At 33.8% G+C, this 20,580-nt stretch overlaps 1 protein-coding gene across 1 annotated transcript in view; it reads right to left on the bottom strand.

Annotated features, from left to right (window-relative positions):
* Glut1 (Glucose transporter 1) overlaps window positions 1-20,580 on the bottom strand; it is a 235,356-nt gene that overhangs the window by 158,573 nt on the left and 56,203 nt on the right. The window contains exon 4 of the mRNA XM_075306958.1: window positions 4,684-4,845. Within this exon, the coding sequence (XP_075163073.1) occupies window positions 4,684-4,828 (145 nt within the window). The 5' untranslated portion in view covers window positions 4,829-4,845. The remainder of the gene's footprint in view (window positions 1-4,683; window positions 4,846-20,580) is intronic.

Here is a 20,580-nt window from a genome sequence, read left to right as displayed (position 1 = left end):
ATTACCTATAGAAATAAAATTTTAACAAAATTTTCTATAGAAAAAAATGTTGACAAAATCTTCTATAGAAATAAAATTTTGACAAAATTTTCTATAGAAATAACATGTTGACAATATAGAAATAACATTTTGACAAAATTTTCTATAGAAATAGAGTTTTGGCAAAATTTTCTATAGAAATAGAATTTTGACAAAATTTTCTATAGAAATAGAATTTTGACAAAATTTTCTATAGAAATAAAATTTTGACAAAATTTTCTATAGAAATAAAATTTTGACAAAATTTTCTATAGAAATAAAATTTTGACAATATATAATATTTTGACAAAATTTTCTACAGAAATAGAATTTTGACAAAATTTACTATACAAATAGAATTTAGATAAAGTCTTCTATAGAAATAAATAAATTTACTATACAAATAGAATTTAGACAAAGTCTTCTATAGAAATAAAATTTTGACAAAATTTTCTATAGAAATAAAATTTTGACAAAATTTGCTATAGCAATAAAATTTTGACAAAATTTTCTCTAGAAATAAAATTTTGACAAAATTTTCTATAGAAATAAAATTTTGACAAAATTTTCTACAGAAATAAAATTTTGACAAAATTTTCTATAGCAAAAAAATTTTGACAAAATTTTCTATAGAAATAAAATTTTGACAATATTTTCTACAGAAATAAAATTTTGACAAAATTTTCTATAGAAACAAAATTTTGACAAAATTTTCTATAGAAATAAAATTGTGACAAAATTTTTCTATAGAAATAAAATTTTGACAAAATTTTCTAAAGAAATAAAATTTGGACAACATTTTCTATAGAAATAAAATTGTGACAAAGTTTTCTATAGAAATAAAATTTTGACAAAATTTTCTATAAAAATAAAATTTTGACAAAATTTTCTATAGAAATAAAATTTTGACAAAATTTTCTATAGAAATAAAATTTTGACAAAATTTTCTATAGAAATAAAATTTTGACAAAATTTTCTATAGAAATAAAATGTTGACAAAATGTGTTTGCTGTCGCCCATATATCCTGTTTCATGATCGTTTGGCTTGTTGTTGAACATTGTTTTTGTTTTTGTTATCTTTAAATTTGAATATGAGGATAAGCTTTTGTGTTTTTCTATATTTGATAATTTTACATAAATACTTGCAAAATAAAGGAATAATTTGTGTATTAACACAATCACAAAGGAAACATAGAGAACAGAAGTTATTTAAATATCATACAATTATTTATCGTTCGTTCTATCCAATTAAACATTGAAGTTTGAGGGCTTTCTGCATTAAACTTTCAGGCTTTGTGAGAAAAAAAAATCAACGATGATGATGATGGTGATATTCAACATTTATAATTTAAAACGTGCTTTTTTTATTTTCCATTACACTGTTAATGAAATATGAATGATTTTCAATTCACTTTGTTTTTTTTTAATGTGACGGGAAGAAAAAATAGAGCTCTAATGGTTTTCCACAAAAATGCTATACAAAAAATAACTTCTTGATGAAGTGAGGAATATCCAGGAGGAAAAGGGGAGTGTGTGAGTCATTTTTATAAGATGTTGACCAAATTTGGTATACGTTGCTAAAATGTTTATTGTACGGTCTGTGCTAAATGTCAAGTAAATCGAAGTGAAAGTAAATGAAGTAAAATTGAACTACGTTGATCATATGTGGTTGGTCCATTTCCCGTAGGGTGAATATTTGGCAAAATATATATATGGGAACTATATCTAAATCTGAACCAAATTCGGCATGCAGAGTAAAATGTTAATTCTACTCCAAGTGCAAAATTTCACGCACATCATAGTAAATCTCTGGCTTCTGGGGCCATATAAGTGCTAAATCTGAACCGATTCCAACTAAATTCGGCAATCAAAGTAAATTTTAAGTCCATTGGACTAAAACAGCAACACTTCTATCACGAAAATGCGTTCACAGACAGACGGACGGGCGGACATGGCTAGATCGAATCAGGTGCCGGCCCTGAGCAATATTGCCAAAGACACCATATGTTCTTCTGGTTGTTGCAAATATATGCACTAACTGATAATAACCTGTTCCACACTGTGGCGCAGGGTATAATTAATTGAAACAATTAATTTTTGTTTCAATTAAAAAATCTATTGAACTATTTAAATTCTTAATTGAATAATTTTAATTGAATTATTCTGTGTACATCAAAGAAACTAATTTTCATAAGAGACTTCTTTTGGTGCAGCGAATCGCGGTTGCCACAGTTAGTAAAATTTGACCAAAAATGGTAGAATTCTTGATGTTTTGGTCGATTTAGCAAAATATCCCTCTCCAACTAAGAGGTACTTTATAAATAGAAATAAAATTTTTAAAATTTTTTCTATAGAAATAAGATTTTGAAAAAAAATCTATAGACATAAATTTTTGACAAAATTTTCTATGGAAATAAAATTTTGAAAAAATTTTCTATTGAAATATAATTTTAACACATTTTTATATAGAAATAAATTTTTATAAAATTTTCTACAGGAAATAAAATTTTGACACATTTTTCTATAGAAATAAAATGTTGGCAAAATTTTCTATAGAAATAAAATTTTGACAAAATTTTCTATGGAAATAAAATTTTGACAAAATTTTCTATGGTAATAAAATTTTGACAAACTTTTCTATAGAAATAAAGTTTTGACAAAATTTTCTATAGAAATAAAATTTGACAAATTTTCTTTGGAAATAAAATTTTTACAAAATGCACATAAAATTTGGACAAAATTTTTTATTGAAATAACATTTTGACAAAATTTTCTATGGAAATAAAATTTGGACAAAATTTTCTATAGAAAAAAATGTTGACATTTTCTATAAAAATAAAATTTTGACAAAATTTTCTATGGAAATAAATTTTGGACAAAATTTTCTATAGAAATAACATTTTGACAAAATTTTCTTTAAAAATACAATTTTGACAAAATTTTCTAGGTAGAAAATCGTCAATATTGTATATGTCTGTGAACAGTGAAGATTGGGAAAACCAATGCAAATATGAAATATTTTTGAAAATAATTAAGTAAAATTGAGAAATCTAATCAAAAAAAATATATTACATTTTCAAAAATTAGTTTTTGTGTTATGACTAAAACAAAGATTTAAAAAACAAAATTCTTTTTTATAGAAATAAAATTTTGACAAAATATTCTATATAAATAAAATGTTCGCCAAATTTTCTATAAAAATAAAATTTTGATAAAATTTTTATAGAAAACATTTTCTAAAGAAATAAAATGTTGATAAAATAACATTTTGACATTTTCTATAAAAATAAAATTTTGACAAAATTTTCCATCGAAATAAATTTTGGATAAAATTTTCTGTAGAAATAAAATTTTGACAAAATTTTCTTTAGTAATAAAATTTTGACAAAATTTTCTAGGTAGAAATCGTCAATATTGTATATGACTGTGAACAGTGAAGATTGGGAAAACCAATACGAATATGAAATGTTTGTAAAAAAAATTAAGTAAAATTGAGAAATCTAATCAAAAAATATATTGCATTTTCAAAAATTCTTTTTTACAGAAATAAAATTTTGACAAAATTTTCTATATAAATAAAATATTGGCCAAATTTTCTATAGAAATAAAATTTTGACAAAATTTTCTATGGAAATAAAATTTTGACAAAATTTTCTATAGAAATAAAGTTTTGACAAAATTTTCTATAGAAATAAAATTTTGCTATAGAAACAAAATTTTCTATAGAAATGGTTAGGTTAGGTTAGGTGGCAGCCCGATGTATCAGGCTCACTTAGACTATTCAGTCCATTGTGATACCACATTGGTGAACTTCTCTCTTATCACTGAGTGCTGTCCGATTCCATGTTAAGCTCTATGACAAGGGACCTCCTTTTTATAGCCGATTCCGAACGGCGTTCCACATTGCAGTTAAACCACTTAGAGAAGCTTTGAAAACCCCCAGAAATTTCACCAGCGGATAATCCACTGCTGAAAAACTTTTTGGTGTTCGGTCGAAGCAGGAATCGAACCCATGTCCTTGTGTATGCAAGGCGGGCATGCTAACCATTGCACCACGGTGGCTCCCGTCTATGGAAATAAAATTTGGTCAAAATTTTCTATAAAAATAGAACTTTGACAAATTTTCTTTGGAAATAAAATTTGTACAAAGTTTTCTATGGAAACAAAATTTGGACAAAATTTTCTATAGAAATAAAATTTTACATAATTTTCTAGGTAAAAAATCGTCAATATTGTATATGTCTGTGAACAGTGAAGATTGGGAAAACCAATACAAATATGAAATATTTTTGAAAATAATTAAGTAAAAATGAGAAATCTATTCAAAAACTGTATTGAATTTTCAAAAAATCGTTTTTGTATTATGACTAAAACAATGATTTAAAAAAACGAAATTCTACAACAGAATGTATCCTTTCATCAGTTTTTGTGAAGGGAACAAAAAAAGTAAACAGAATGCAAGCGACGTTCAACAACTATTTAACAAAAATATATTTGTAGTTTAACAGCAAAGAAAAAAATTAATAATAGGTACAACGTTTAGTAAATTGCATGCTTAAGCGAAAACTAAAAAAAATCTATATATTGCAAAAAGAACCATTCAAAAAGGCCTAAAGCTAGGGCAGGATAATAACGGAGAGATTAATTCACATAATATTGGCCCACCTGGAAATACCGTTAATGGTTGTAAGACTTGTGTTGAACGCAGTGGCGGTAGCAGCGGTGGCAATTGTCCAAAAGGATCTTGATCGTTCGATATGGAAGACGATGTTGGTGGTGAGATCATCGATATATCAATACTATGCGCCATTTCATTATTGCGGCCAGCTAAATTTTCAATTTGTTTTAGAACAAAATAATAAAAATAATTATAATAAAAAAAGGGGAGAAAGAGAGAATATTTTTACATAGATATTAAAATGTTCTCTTTGAAAATATTTGGTTTTTTATATGTTTTATATACATATATAGAAATTGTTTAAAATATACATATACACTGAAAAAAAAAAACAAATATTTACGTGATATTAAAGACGAAGCAACCTACATTTTAGGATGCGCAATTTACTTAATATTCAAGACAATTTTTTTTAATATAATGAAATTTTAATTAAAATAAAGTTTATAATCCTTGCTTCAAAAAATTTGTTTATTAAATTTAGCACACACATTATGGAAATTTGCGTCCCTCCGTTAAGTTCGTATGTCTTTGCACTGAGGCATATTTTCCTTAAAGTAAGGAAACACACTTTTGATTTACAGACATTGTTCTTATATTAACTGAAATACTAAACCTTCAGATTTAAGTTAAAAACGCTTCAAATAGAGGCTAAGATTTATTTTGAAGTTTTAGCATCTTTGGTTTAAAGTTTTTTTTTTTGGAATTGTTTTTAACTTTGAAGTATCCGTTCAAATTTAGATTTTTATACTCGCATTTATTTATACGTGAATAGCTTTATTAACATACCACAAAAAGACAACGAAAAACTCGATATATGAGATCGATATTATAATTTTAAATTTATTTATCCTAGCCAGATAGGTCGCTAAAAATGCCCTTATTTTAAAGAAGACGCATCTTTGGAATCAATGCAAAAATCCTTGATTGAAAGTCAAAATCTTTGGATCCAAGTAAAAAAGTGTAGAGACATTAAATAAACATTATTATCTTTATAATAATTGAAGGTAATCCTGCGAACAATACACCGAAAGAATTATCTTCGTTAATTTTACGAAGAATTACTCATTAACTATTCTTCGTGAATTCTTCATTACAACAACGAAATTTTCATGCGTTTTCGTAAATTTTACGAAGAATATTTTACGAATATACGAAACGTCTACGAAATATTCTATATTAATATTTCTTCGTAAAAATTTCGTACCTTTAACGTAAGCTGCATGCCCTAGAGGGAAGCCAAGGGGGAAAAATCGAGCACCATGGTGGTCTACGGAGTTAGGTAATATGAGGAAATCGTGCAGGAAGCTCTTTAACAAAGCAAAGTCCACCAGAGCTCCTGTGGATTGGGACGCTTACAAGAAGAATCTGAGAGGATACAAGCGAGAACTGAGAAAGGCTCAGCATAACTCTTGGAATGATTACTGCAGCATATATATATATATATATATATATATATATATATATATATATATATATATATATATATATATATATATATATATATATATATATATATATATATATATATATATATATATATATATATATATATATATATATATATATATATATATATATATATATATATATATATATATATATATATATATATATATATATATATATATATATATATATATATATATATATATATATATATATATATATATAAGAGAAGTGGTGAATTGGCTGAGAAGTAATGCTCCAAGCAATATTGGCATTAATATATACTCAGACAGTTAACCTGCAATAAAATCCTTGGACTCTGAGTTCCTCAACTCGAAAACGGCCATCGACTGCCGCAAATCTCTCAATGAGATGGCTAAGCAGCACAATATTCACCTAATATGGGTGCCTGGCCATAGGAACATATCGGGGAACTGCGAAGCGGATGAGTTAGCAAGGCTAGGGACTACCTTACATATTCCAGGGGAACTAGAATCTGTTGGTATGCCTCTGGCTACCTGCTCTTACTGCGTGAGAAGGCTGTCATGATGGCAAATGTTCGATGGGAGAATTGCAAGGGTTGTAACAACACCAAGCAAATATGGCCCCATTTAAACTTAAACCGCACACTAGATATGCTAGTGTTCTCGAGACGTCAGATATCACTCCTGATATCTGCTATAACGGGTCGCTGCCTGATAGGCGATTTTGCAAAAACTATTGGCACGAAGTATAATGACTATTGTATGAGCTGTCATGCTGCGGAGGAAAAAGAATCAATTAAACACCTCTTGTGTGAGTGTCCTGCATTTTGTGTAAGGCGTAAGTAAATTTTAGGGGCATATAGCTTCAGATTACTGGCGGACCTGGAAAACGTTAACTTAAGCAGTCTGCTAATGTTTTTGGAACAATCTGGTTGGTTCAACAGAAGAAATAATCGAGAAGGTTCAGCGGTTAAAACTAGAAGTGTCCATATGTAATAGGTACTTTCAAGGCCGAATTCAGGGGGGGGATGAGGGGGATCAAACCCCCCCCGAAATGAATGAATATTTTTATATAAATAAATAAATATATATATTTTTAGCTCGAAGATGTTGAAGAAAAGCTGGAGGTTTTATTTTGAAAAACGCTTACCTATAAAACTTGCACAAATCATAGAATACTAGTTGAAAAGCCCGTCAAACGACGGTCGAAAAAAACAAATTGGTTTTGTTCTCGCACCACAAATTTCATTTTTGGAAAATGTATTTCTGCTTTTTATACCCTGCGCCACACTGTGGAACAGGGTATTATAAGTTAGTGCATATGTTTGTAACACCAAGAAGGAGACGAGATCGACACATGGTGTTTTTGGCAATAATGCTCAGGGTGGGTCCCTGAGTCGATATAACCCTGTCCGTCTGTCCGTCCGTCCGTCTGTCTGTGAACACTTTTTTGTGATCAAAGTCTAGGTCGCAATTTAAGTCCAATCGCCTTCAAATTTGGCACATGTTCCTAATTTGGGTCAGAATAGAACCCTATTGATTTTGGAAGAAATCGGTTCAGATTTAGATATAGCTCCCATATATGAAATTTTGCACTAGGAGTACAATTAGTAGTATAGTCAAGTGTGCAAAATTTGATTGAAATCGGTTCAGATTTAGATATAGCTCCCATATATATCTTTCGCCCTATATGGACTAAAGCCAGAGTTTTGGCCCAATTTGGTTGAAATTTTGCACTAGGAGTACAATTAGTAGTGCAGTTAAGTGTGCAAAATTTGATTGAAATCGGTTCAGATTTAGATATAGCTCCCATATATATCTTTCGCCCGATATGGACTAATATGGTTCTAATAGCCAGAGTTTTGGCCCAATTTGGTTGAAATTTTGCACAGGGAGTAGATATAGCATTCTATTTATGCGTGCCAAATTTGATTGAAATCGGTTCATATTTATATATACCTCCCATATATATTTTTTTCTGATTTCGACAAAAATGGTCAAAATACCAACATTTTCCTTGTAAAATCGCCACTGCTTAGTCGAAAAGTTGTAAAAATGACTCTAACTTTCCTAAACTTCTAATACATATATATCGAGCGATAAATCATAAATAAACTTTTGCGAAGTTTCCTTAAAATTGCTTCTGATTTAAATGTTTCCCATATTTATACCCTTCACCACTACTGTGGTACAGGGTATAATAAGTTTGTGCATTTGTATGTAACGCCAAGAAATAATTGTCATAGACCCATCTTTTAGTATACCGATCGGCTTAGAATTAGATTCTGAGTCGATTTAGCGATGTCCGTCTGTCTGTCTGTCTGTCCGTCCGTCCGTCTGTCTGTATATGTAATTTTGTGCACAAAGTACAGGTCGCAGTTTATGTCCGATCGTCCTCAAATTTGACATAACGTCTTTCTTCGGGTAGAAGACAATCGCTATTGATTTTGGAAAAAAATCGGTTCAGATTTAGATGTAGCTGTCATATATAGTTATCACCGATTTGATCATTATTCACGTATTTATGAACCGACGTTCTTCATATTTTGTACATCTGAATGTTTTGTCAGTCCCGTAAAAACTGCCAAATATCAGCTAAATCGGTTGAGATTTATATATAGCTCCCATATATATCTTTCGTCCGATTTGGACTTATATGGCCCCAAAAGCGAGAGTTTTGCCCTGATTTGCTTCAAATTTTGCACAACGAGTACGTTTAATGGTATCGTTAATTGTGCCAAATTTAGTTGAAATCGGTTAAGATTTAGATATAGCTCCCCTATATATCTTTCGTCCGATTTGGACTTATATGGCCCCAAAAGCGAGAGTTTTGCCCTGATTTGCTTCAAATTTTGCACAACGAGTACGTTTAATGGTATCGTTAATTGTGCCAAATTTAGTTGAAATCGGTTAAGATTTAGATATAGCTCCCCTATATATCTTTCGACCGATTTTGACTTACATGGCTTCAAAAGCCAGAGTTTTGTCCTGATTTGCTTCAAATTTTGCACAACAAGTACGTTTAATAGTATCGTTAAGTGTGTTTAATTTGGTTAAAATCAGTTCCGATTTAGATATAGCTCCCATATATATCTTTCGTCCGATTTGGATTTATATGGCCTCAAAAGCCAGAGTTTTGCCCTGAGTTGCTTGAAATTTTGCACAAGGAGTACGTTTTATAGTATCGTTAATTGTGCAAAATTTAGTTGAAGTCGGTTCAGATTTAGATATAGCTCCCATATATATCATTCGCCCGATATGGCCTAATATGCCCACAGAGGCAAAAGTGCTACTCTGATTTACGTGAAATTTTGCAGAGGGAGTAGAATTGAACTTGAAACTTTGCACAGGCAGTAGAATGAAGGTTCTGCATATGCGTGTTTATTTTGGTTGAAATCGGTTCAGATTTTGATATAGCTCCCATATATATCTTTCGCCCGATTTTCCGTCATATGACCACAGAGGTCAAAGTTGTTATCCGATTTACGTGAATGCATGTGAAATTTGATTGCAATCGGTTCAGATTTCGATATAGATTCCATATATATGTTTTTCCTATTTTGGCAAAACTGGCCGAAATACCTTATCAAATCGCCACTGCTAAGTCGAAAACTTATCAAAATGACTCAAATTTTCCTACTACTCTATTACACATCTATCGACCGATAAATCATAAATACACTTTTGCGAAGTTGCCTCAAAATTGGTTCATATTTAAATGTTTCCTATATTTTTTTACTAACATTATGTTCCACCTCAGCGCATTAGCCGACTTAAATGTAAAATCTATAAGTATTGCAGAACTCTGTACAGATCTGCTCAGATATACAGAATATATGTGTATGGATTCATATAGCATCCAACACATTGGACAGATTTGATAAGGTATCGAAAATGTGGACTTACAAAGTGGTGAAGGGTATAATATAGTCGGTCCTGCCCGACTTTAGACTTTCCTTACTTGTTTTTTACTAACATTGTGTTCCACCCTAGTGCATTAGCCGACTTAAATTTTGAGTCTATAGATTTTGTAGAAGTCTATCAAATTCTGTCGAGTTACAATTAAATGTATGTATTTGGGACAAACCTTTATATATAGCCCCCAACACATTTGACGGATGTGATATGGTATCGAAAATTTAGATTTACAAAGTGGTGCAGGGTATAATATAGTCGGCCCCGCCCGACTTTAGACTTTCCTTACTTGTTATTTTTGTGAACATGACTCGCTTTGTTTGGCCATAGCAACAACAACGAAACAGCCAAACATACATGAAATGGCGCAATACCTGCGAAAAGAACCTGCCTAATTCAGCGATGGAAGCAATAAAGAGATATTTCCAAACGTGCATATTCTTTTAAAAATTTTGATCGCTTTGCCAGTTACTCAGGGATGGAAAATACAATTTTTAAGAAAGTACAAAATCTCAACAAAAATTTCACTGGAAGATTATTGTCAAACTTTCCAGGAAAAAAAATATCTATCTTTTAGACAAAAACTTTCCTTTTACATGACATTCGTTTTTCAAAGAATAACATTCAAACTATAAAATTCATTTCTTTCAAACTATAAAATTACTTCTAAACTGTAACGGTTAGCGTATAATTCAAATTCATGTTCATTCATATTCATAACAAAGTAATAAGTATAAATACATAGATTTATACAGATTGAATTTTAAAGAAAATAAAATTTTTACAAAATTTTCTATATAAATAAAATTTTGCAAAAAATTTCTATAGAAATAAAATTTTTCAAAAAAATTCTATAGAAAAAAAAAATTTGCAAAATTTTTTCTATAGAAATAAAATTTTGCAAAAATTTCCTATAGAAATAAAATTTTTACAAAATTTTCAATTGAAATAAAATTTTGACAATATTTTCTATAAAAATAAAATTTTGCAAAAATTCTCTATAGAAATAAAATTTTGACAACATATTCTACCGAAATAAAAAATCGAAAAAAAAATTCTTTTTTCGACTAAAACATTCTTGAAGTTCAATAAAATCCTGTTTTTGACTATGTCTTTTACAAAATCGAGATTTTCTTCCCACATGAACATGTCTGTTTTGCCATATTTGTAAAAGACTATTAGCAAATAAGGTTGATAAAGACTTTCTCAAAATATTAAAATATTTTGTCAAAGCTATTGTACCATAAATCTGATATCGACTCAAAAATGTCTACACAAAAGGTACTAAAACATTCGCGGGGGTACTACGGTACTGACCGGGGTGAAAAAGTTTTGAAAAAGTACTATAGTACTGCATTTTCCATCCCTGCAGTTACTAAAGGGTGATTCTTTTGAGGTTAGGATTTTCATGCATTAGTATTTGACAGATCACGTGGGATTTCAGACATGGTGTCAAAGAGAAAGATGCTCAGTATGCTTTGACATTTCATCATGAATAGACTTACTAACGAGCAACGCTTGCAAATCATTGAATTTTATTACCAAAATCAGTGTTCGGTTCGAAATGTGTTTCGCGCTTTACGTCCGATTTATGGTCTACATAATCGACCAAGTGAGCAAACAATTAATGCGATTGTGACCAAGTTTCGCACTCAGTTTACTTTATTGGACATTAAACCAACCACACGAATGCGTACAGTGCGTACAGAAGAGAATATTGCGTCTGTTTCTCAGAGTGTTGCTGAAGACCGTGAAATGTCGATGAATGAAATGTCGCAGCAATTGGGTTTGTGTTATTCGACCACATGGAAGATTTTACGCAAAGATCTTGGTGTAAAACCGTATAAAATACAGCTCGTGCAAGAACTGAAGCCGAACGATCTGCCACAACGTCGAATTTTCAGTGAATGGGCCCTAGAAAAGTTGGCAGAAAATCCGCTTTTTTATCGACAAATTTTGTTCAGCGATGAGGCTCATTTCTGGTTGAATGGCTACGTAAATAAGCAAAATTGCCGCATTTGGAGTGAAGAGCAACCAGAAGCCGTTCAAGAACTGCCCATGCATCCCGAAAAATGCACTGTTTGGTGTGGATTGTACGCTGGTGGAATAATTGGACCGTATTTTTTCAAAGATGCTGTTGGACGCAACGTTACGGTGAATGGCGATCGCTATCGTTCGATGCTAACAAACTTTTTGTTGCCAAAAATGGAAGAACTGAACTTGGTTGACATGTGGTTTCAACAAGATGGCGCTACATGCCACACAGCTCGCGATTCTATGGCCATTTTGAGGGAAAACTTCGGAGAACAATTCATCTCAAGAAATGGACCGGTAAGTTGGCCACCAAGATCATGCGATTTGACGCCTTTAGACTATTTTTTGTGGGGCTACGTCAAGTCTAAAGTCTACAGAAATAAGCCAGCAACTATTCCAGCTTTGGAAGACAACATTTCCGAAGAAATTCGGGCTATTCCGGCCGAAATGCTCGAAAAAGTTGCCCAAAATTGGACTTTCCGAATGGACCACCTAAGACGCAGCCGCGGTCAACATTTAAATGAAATTATCTTCAAAAAGTAAATGTCATGGACCAATCTAACGTTTCAAATAAAGAACCGATGAGATTTTGCAAATTTTATGCGTTTTTTTTAAAAAAAAAGTTATCAAGCTCTTAACAAATCACCCTTTACGTGCTCATCCGAACGTTCATTTTCAACAATGAAGAGATTAAAGACGTATCTTAGAAATTCGACTAGCGAGAGTAGACTCAAAGGATTGGCATTAATGTCTGTTCATCGCCGAATAAATGTGCCGACTGAAGAAGTCATTGATTTATTTGCTGCCCAACAAGCCCGTCGGCTCAATTTAATATTATAAAAATATTGTATACATACCTATGCATAAATAAAATTTTCTACACATGAGATTATATGAATATTTTTTTTTTTTAAGTTGAACCCCCCCCGAATTAAAATCCTGGCTACGGCCTTGGGTACTTTTAGTTAATGTGGTGAGCCTGAATCTTAATCGGGCTGCCACTTTAACCTAACTTAACGTAACTTTGTTTAAATTTTTACGAATTTATAAATATGTTACGAAACATTCTGTATTAAAATTTCTTCATAAAAAGTACGAAATTGTTTCATTAAAAGTACGTAACAATTTCATAAAAAGTATGAAAAATTTTCGAAACAATTTCATTAAAAAAATGGAAATTTTTCATAAAAAGTACGAAGTTGTTTCATACAAACTACGACAAATTTGGAAGAATTTTTCTTCGTAAAAAGAATGAAATATTTCGTACTTTTAATGAAAAGTTTCTTTGGTTATAAAACAATGACAAATTTCGTACTTTTAACGAAAATTTTCGTTGCTTTTACGAAGAAAATTCTTTCGGTATAAATACATAGACAGACGGACGGACAAGGGTTAGATCGACTCAGAAGGTGATTCTGTGTCGATCGGTATATATTTTATGGGGTCTAAAATCAATATATCTGGTAGGCACATTTTTTGGCAGATCAAAGTTTTTATATCTTGACCACTATTTGGTTTAGGGTATAAAACAAGCAACGGTGTTATTATACCCTGCTCCACACTGTGGAACAGGGTATTATAAGTTAGTGCATATGTTTGCAACACCCAGAAGCAGACGAGATAGACACATGGTGTCTTTGGCAAAAATGCTCAGGGTGGGCTCTTGAGTCGATATAGCGATGTCCGTCTGTCCGTGAACACATTTTTGTAATCAAAGTCTAGGTCGCAGTTTTAGTCCAATCGAATTCAAATTTGGCACAAGTATGTGTTTTGGCTCAGAATAGATCCCTATTGATTTTGAAAGAAATCGGTTCAGATTTAGATATAGCTGCCATATATATATTTCGCCCGATATGGACTTATATGGCCCCAGAAGCCAGAGTTTTAACCTAATGTGCTTAAAATTTTGCACAAGAAGAACAATTAGTACTGTAGTCAAGTGTGCCAAATTTTATTGAAATCGGTTCAGATTTAGATATAGCTCCCATATATATTTTTCGCCCGATATGGACTAATACGGTCCCAGAAGCCAGAGTTTTGGTTGAAATTTTGCACAGGGAGTAGAATTAGCATTGTAGCTATGCGTGCCAAATTTGGTTGAAATCGGTTCAGATTTAGATATAGCTCCCATATATAGCTTTCGGCCGATTTACACTCATTTGACCATAGAGACCAATTTTTTGCTCCGATTTAGTTGAAATTTTGCACAGGTAGTAAAATTAGCATTGTAGCTATGCCTGCCAAATTTGGGTGAAATCGGTTCAGATTTAGATATAGCTCCCATATATAGCTTTCGGCCGATTTACACTCATATGACCACAGAGGCCAATTTTTAACTCCGATTTAGCTGAAATTTTGCACAGGGAGTAGAATTAGCATTATTGCTATGCGTGTCAAATTTGGTTGAAATCGGTTCAGATTTAGATATAGCTTCCATATATATCTTTCGCCCGATTTACACTCATATGACCACAGAGGCCAATTTTTAACTCCGATTTAGTTGAAATTTTCGAAGTTTCCTTAAAATTGCTTCAGATTTAAACGTTTCCCATATTTTTTTACTAAAATTGTGTTCCACCCTAGTGCATTAGCCGACTTAAATTTTGAGTCTATAGATTTTGTAGAAGTCTATCAAATTCTGTTCAGATCGAGTGCTATTTAAATGTATGTATTTGGGACAAACCTTTATATATAGCCCCCAACATATTTGACGGATGTGATATGGTATCGAAAATTTAGATCTACAAAGTGGTGCAGGGTATAATATAGTCGGCCCCGCCCGACTTTAGACTTTCCTTACTTGTTTAAAATCAATGAATGAAATATCACGGTCCTTAACCTTTTAGGTTTAAAGTGATAATGACACACACACCCCCACATACCCCTAATGCCATGTAGAAGCATATACATTCACGCACACCCATGTTAAACTTCACAAGCTAAAAACAAAAAAAAACGGAAAGACACTGCATAAGCATTGAGTTTGACTTCCTAGGTTATGCGACATCCTATTCATCAACAGGCACACTAGAGTTCACAATGTTAAAAATTTGTTTGGTTACATTTCAATGTGTTGGGTTTGTGTGTGTGTGTGTTAAGTGTAAATATTAGCTTTTATCCTAGCTGTCTAACTTAAGGGGTTTTTGTCCTGGCTTGACTGCTCAACAAAGCTGCGAGAAGTATGGTACGTGTGCCTGCATAAATGAATGAATAATAAAAAATGTTGCTGATGAACTTATGGCAAGGACCCCATCCTGACTACAACGCCATCATCGTCATCATCTGTCTATACATCCAGGACATTGCAATTATTACGATGCTGAGCTCATGGTTGAGTCAACTAGGTAGGTATCTTGGCACATTGGCCTGGTTATCATTGTAGTGACATTGTTTGTATTCTCTCTCCATCTTTGGTGGTGTGTATGCGTTTGCGTTTTTTGCTGATGAGTGGAGTGAGTGTCCTTATGTTTGTTTTGCTAGTTTCCTTCCGCATTAGCTTTATGCTGTGATTTATTTTTTTTGTTTGTTGTATTTCATTGCAGATAGAATTTCTTGAGGGGCCTATGTTTTAATTGATTGAGGAAAATGTATGGCTATGGTATTTACAAATGCTATTTAATTACAGAGACCTATCTAGCAAAAAAATGGAAGTTGTTTCCAAAAACATCCCGGGATTCTTTATAAACTTCCGATGAAGTTCTTTTGACCCAGTTTTAGAAAATACAGTTTTAGCCATTTTAAGTGAAAAACTAAAATTTGGACAATTAAATGTCAGAGAAAACAATTATATACGGCCGTAAGTTCGGCCAGGCCGAATCTTATGTACCCTCCACCATGGATTGCGTAGAAACGACAGACAGTCATCCACAATCGAATTACTGGGGTTGTGGTAATACTTACCGATGGTAAGGTATCTTAAAACTTCTTAACATCGTCTTCTAAATTGTATGTTAGCCCATACGTGGTATATATTAGACAAAAAGGTATATATATGTAAGTCTACAAATAATTATGAATCGATATGGACTTTTGCACGGTACTTAGAGAGCCAGATTTGAAATAGGGGGTCGCTTAGATGGGGGCTACATGCAATTATGAGTTGATATGGACCAATTTTTGTGTGATTGGGGATCAATTTATCTGAAGGCTATATATAACTATAGACCGATATGGACCTAGTTAGGCATGGTTGTTAACGGCCATAACTAGCACAATGTACCAAATTTCAACTGACTCGGATGAAATTTGCTCCTCCAAAAGGCTCTGGACGTCAAATCTGGGGATCGGTTTATATGGGGGCTACATATAATTATGAACCGAATTTTGCTCTTCCAAGGGACTCCAGAGGTCAAATCTGGGGATCGATTTATATGGGGGCTATATATAATTGCGGACAGATTTCGACCAATTTGTGCATGGGTGTTTGAGGCCATTTATTAAAACCACGTAGAAAATTTCAACTGAATCAGATGAATTTTGCTCTTCCAATAGGCTCCAGAGGTCAAATCTGGGGATCGGTTTATATGGAGGCTACATATAATTATGGACCGATATGGACCAATTCCTGTATGGTTGTGAGAAACCATATACTAACACCACGTACCAAATATCAGCCGGATCCGATGAAATTTGCTTCTCTTAGAGGCTCCGCCAGCCAAATCTGGGTATCGGTTTATATGGGGGCTATATATAATTAAGGACCGATATGGACCAATTTTTGCATAGTTGTTAGAGACGATATACCAACTCCATGTACCAAATTTCAGCCGGATCCGATGAAATTTGCTTCTGGCTCCGCCAGCCAAATCTGGGTATCGGTTTATATGGGGGCTATATATAATTATGGAACGATATGGAGCAATTTTGGCATAGTTGTTAGAAACCATATACTTACACCACGTACCAAATTTCAACCGAATCGGATGAATTTGCTTCTCTTAGTAGCTCCGCAAGCCAAATCGGGGGATCGGTTTATATGGGGTCTATATGTTATATAATTATAGGCCGATATGGACCAATTTTTGCATGGTTGTTAGAGACCATATACTCACACTATGTAACAAATTTCAGCCAGATGAGATGAAATATGCTTCTTTTAGAGGCTCCGCAAGCCAAATCTGGGCGTCCGTTTATATGGGGGCTATACATAAAAGTGGGCCATCCATTTTCAATACCATCCGACCTACATCAAGTTTCCAGTCGATAACTTTATGTGGTCTTAGAGCAATGTGTTACAAACGGAATGACAAAGTTAATATACCCCCATCCTATGGTGGAGGGTATAAAAACATAGAAAATCAATAGAGTGTAAAAAAGCACTTGACGTTAACTATTCCTTCAAACGTACTCCGTGTTTAAAGCTTCAAGTAAATCAATATGAAACTCTGGCTTCTGAAGTCATATAAGCGCGTGTCGGGCGAAAGATGTACACTGATGATCAAAACCGAACATTTTTACTAATAGTGGCATAACTTATCCTTTATTTGCCACACTTAGCTGAACTTATCTGCGATTAAAATTCGATATGTCACCAACGCAATGTTGTAAGCAGAAAATATATATTTAAGCAGACACTTCTAGTTTTAACCGCTGAACCTTCTCGATTATTTGCTTCTGTTAAACCAACCAGATTGTTACAAGAACATTAGCAGACTGCTTAAGTTAACGTTTTCCAGGTCCGACAGTAATCTAAAGCTATATGCCCCTAAAATTCCCGTACGCCTAACACAAAATGCAGGACACTCACACAAGAGGTGTTTAATTGATTCCTCTTCCTCCGCATCATGACAGCTCATACAATAGTCATTATACTTCGCGCCAATAGTTTTTGCAAAAGCGTCTATCAGGCAGCGACCCGTTATAGCAGACGTCAGGAGTGATATCTGACGTCTCGAGAACACTAGCATATCTAGTATGTGGTTTAAGTTTAAATGGGGCCATTTTTGCTTGGTGTCGTTACAACCCTTGCAATTCTCCCATCGAACATTTGCCCTCATAACAGCGTTCTCACGCAGTATGAGCTTGCAGGTAGCCAGGTGCATACCAACAGATCCTATTACCCCTGTAATATGTAACATAAGGTAGTCCCTAGCCTTGCTAACTCATCCGCTTCGCAGTTCCCCAATATGTTCCTATGGCCAGGCACCCATATTAGGTGAATATTGTGCTGCTCAGCCATCTCATTGAGAGATTTGCGGCAGTCGATGGCCGTTTTCGAGTTGAGGAACACAGAGTCCAAGGATTTTATTGCAGGTTGACTGTCTGAATATATATTAATGCCAATATTTGTTGGAACATTACTTCTCAGCCAATTCGCCACCTCACTTATTGCTAATATTTCAGCCTGAAAAACACTACAGTGATTAGGTAATCTTTTCGCTATTCGAAGTTCCAGGTCTATAGAATATACTTGGAAACCCACTTGTCCCATCCAATTTGGAGCCATCAGTGTAGAAATCTATAAATCGTTTATTCCCCGGGGCCTGTGGGCACCACGCCTCACTGTTGGGAATTAGACTTTCTAACTTTTTGCCGAAAAGTGGTTTCGCCAGAGTGTAATCCACTACGTTAGGCACATCTGGCATTATTTTGAGAACCGAACTGTGACCGTAACTTTTTTCCGACCACAGCGATAGCTCGCGCAACCGCACAGCCGTTGTTGCAGCTGACTGTTTGGCCAAAATGTCTAAAGGCAATAGATGCAGCATGAACTTTATCTAAACCTGTCGGTTGCTGAAGTGCCGTCCACCAGACTACAATGCCATATAGCATTATAGGTCTAACTACTGCCGTGTATAGCCAATGCACAATTTTTGGTTTTAGTCCCCACTTTTTCCCTATTGCCTTTTTGCACGAGTATAAAGCTACCGTTGCTTTCCTCGCCCTTTCTTCAATATTAAGCCTGAAGTTCAGATTCCTGTCCAGAATAACGCCAAGGTATTTTGCACACTCACTAAAGGGAATTTCAATACCCCCTAAGGAAATGGGCCTAACCGTGGGAGTTTTGCGATCCCTGCGGTACATGACTAGTTCTGTCTTTGCTGGATTAACCCCAAGACCATTCTCTTTCGCCCATTTCTCAGTCATCCGGAGGGCTCTTTGTATAACATCTCTGATTGTGGATGGGAATTTTCCCCTGACTGCTAGGGCCACATCGTCTGCGTATGCCACCACTTTTATCCTTTCTTTTTCTAGGGAAACCAGAAGGTTGTTTATAGCAACATTCCAAAGAAGAGGTGATAGAAGGCCATAAAAGTGCAAATCGGACGAAAGATATATATGGGAGCTATATCTAAATCTGAACCGATTTGGCTGATATTCAGCATATTTTACGAGAGCCTCAAAATATTTGGCTGTGCGAAATTTTAAGAAAATACGTTGATAAATACGTCAATTATGACCACATCGGTTATAAATATATATGGCAGCTATATCTAAATCTGAATCGATTTTTTTTTGCAAATTCAATAGCGATTGTCTTCGGGCCAAAGCAAAACTCTGTGACAAATTTGAGGACGATCGGACTTAAACTGTGAACTGGACTTTGCACACAATATTACAGATAGACAGACGGACAGACAGACGGACATCGCTAAATCGACTCAGAATTTAATTCTAAGACGATCGGTATACTAAACGATGGGTCTCAGACTTTTCCTTCTTGTCGTTACATACACCCTCAAAAAATCGCTTCTGTAACATATACCCCAAACACATTTTGCTACAAGCATATATAAAGGGTGATTCTTTTGAGGTTAGGATTTTCATGCATTAGTATTTGACAGATCACGTGGGATTTCAGACATGGTGTCAAAGAGAAAGATGCTCAGTATGCTTTGACATTTCATCATGAATAGACTTACTAACGAGCAACGCTTGCAAATCATTGAATTTTATTACCAAAATCAGTGGCAGAAAATCCGCTTTTTTATCGACAAATTTTGTTCAGCGATGAGGCTCATTTCTGGTTGAATGGCTACGTAAATAAGCAAAATTGCCGCATTTGGAGTGAAGAGCAACCAGAAGCCGTTCAAGAACTGCCCATGCATCCCGAAAAATGCACTGTTTGGTGTGGTTTGTACGCTGGTGGAATCATTGGACCGTATTTTTTCAAAGATGCTGTTGGACGCAACGTTACGGTGAATGGCGATCGCTATCGTTCGATGCTAACAAACTTTTTGTTGCCAAAAATGGAAGAACTGAACTTGGTTGACATGTGGTTTCAACAAGATGGAGCTACATGCCACACAGCTCGCGATTCTATGGCCATTTTGAGGGAAAACTTCGGAGAACAATTCATCTCAAGAAATGGACCGGTAAGTTGGCCACCAAGATCATGCGATTTGACGCCTTTAGACTATTTTTTGTGGGGCTACGTCAAGTCTAAAGTCTACAGAAATAAGCCAGCAACTATTCCAGCTTTGGAAGACAACATTTCCGAAGAAATTCGGGCTATTCCGGCCGAAATGCTCGAAAAAGTTGCCCAAAATTGGACTTTCCGAA

This window comes from Haematobia irritans, chromosome 4 (assembly GCF_050003625.1).
Source record: "Haematobia irritans isolate KBUSLIRL chromosome 4, ASM5000362v1, whole genome shotgun sequence".
Taxonomy (NCBI): Eukaryota; Metazoa; Arthropoda; class Insecta; order Diptera; family Muscidae; genus Haematobia; species Haematobia irritans.
Note: the sequence above shows the minus strand (reverse complement) of the source record. Positions and strands in the feature narration are given on the sequence as shown.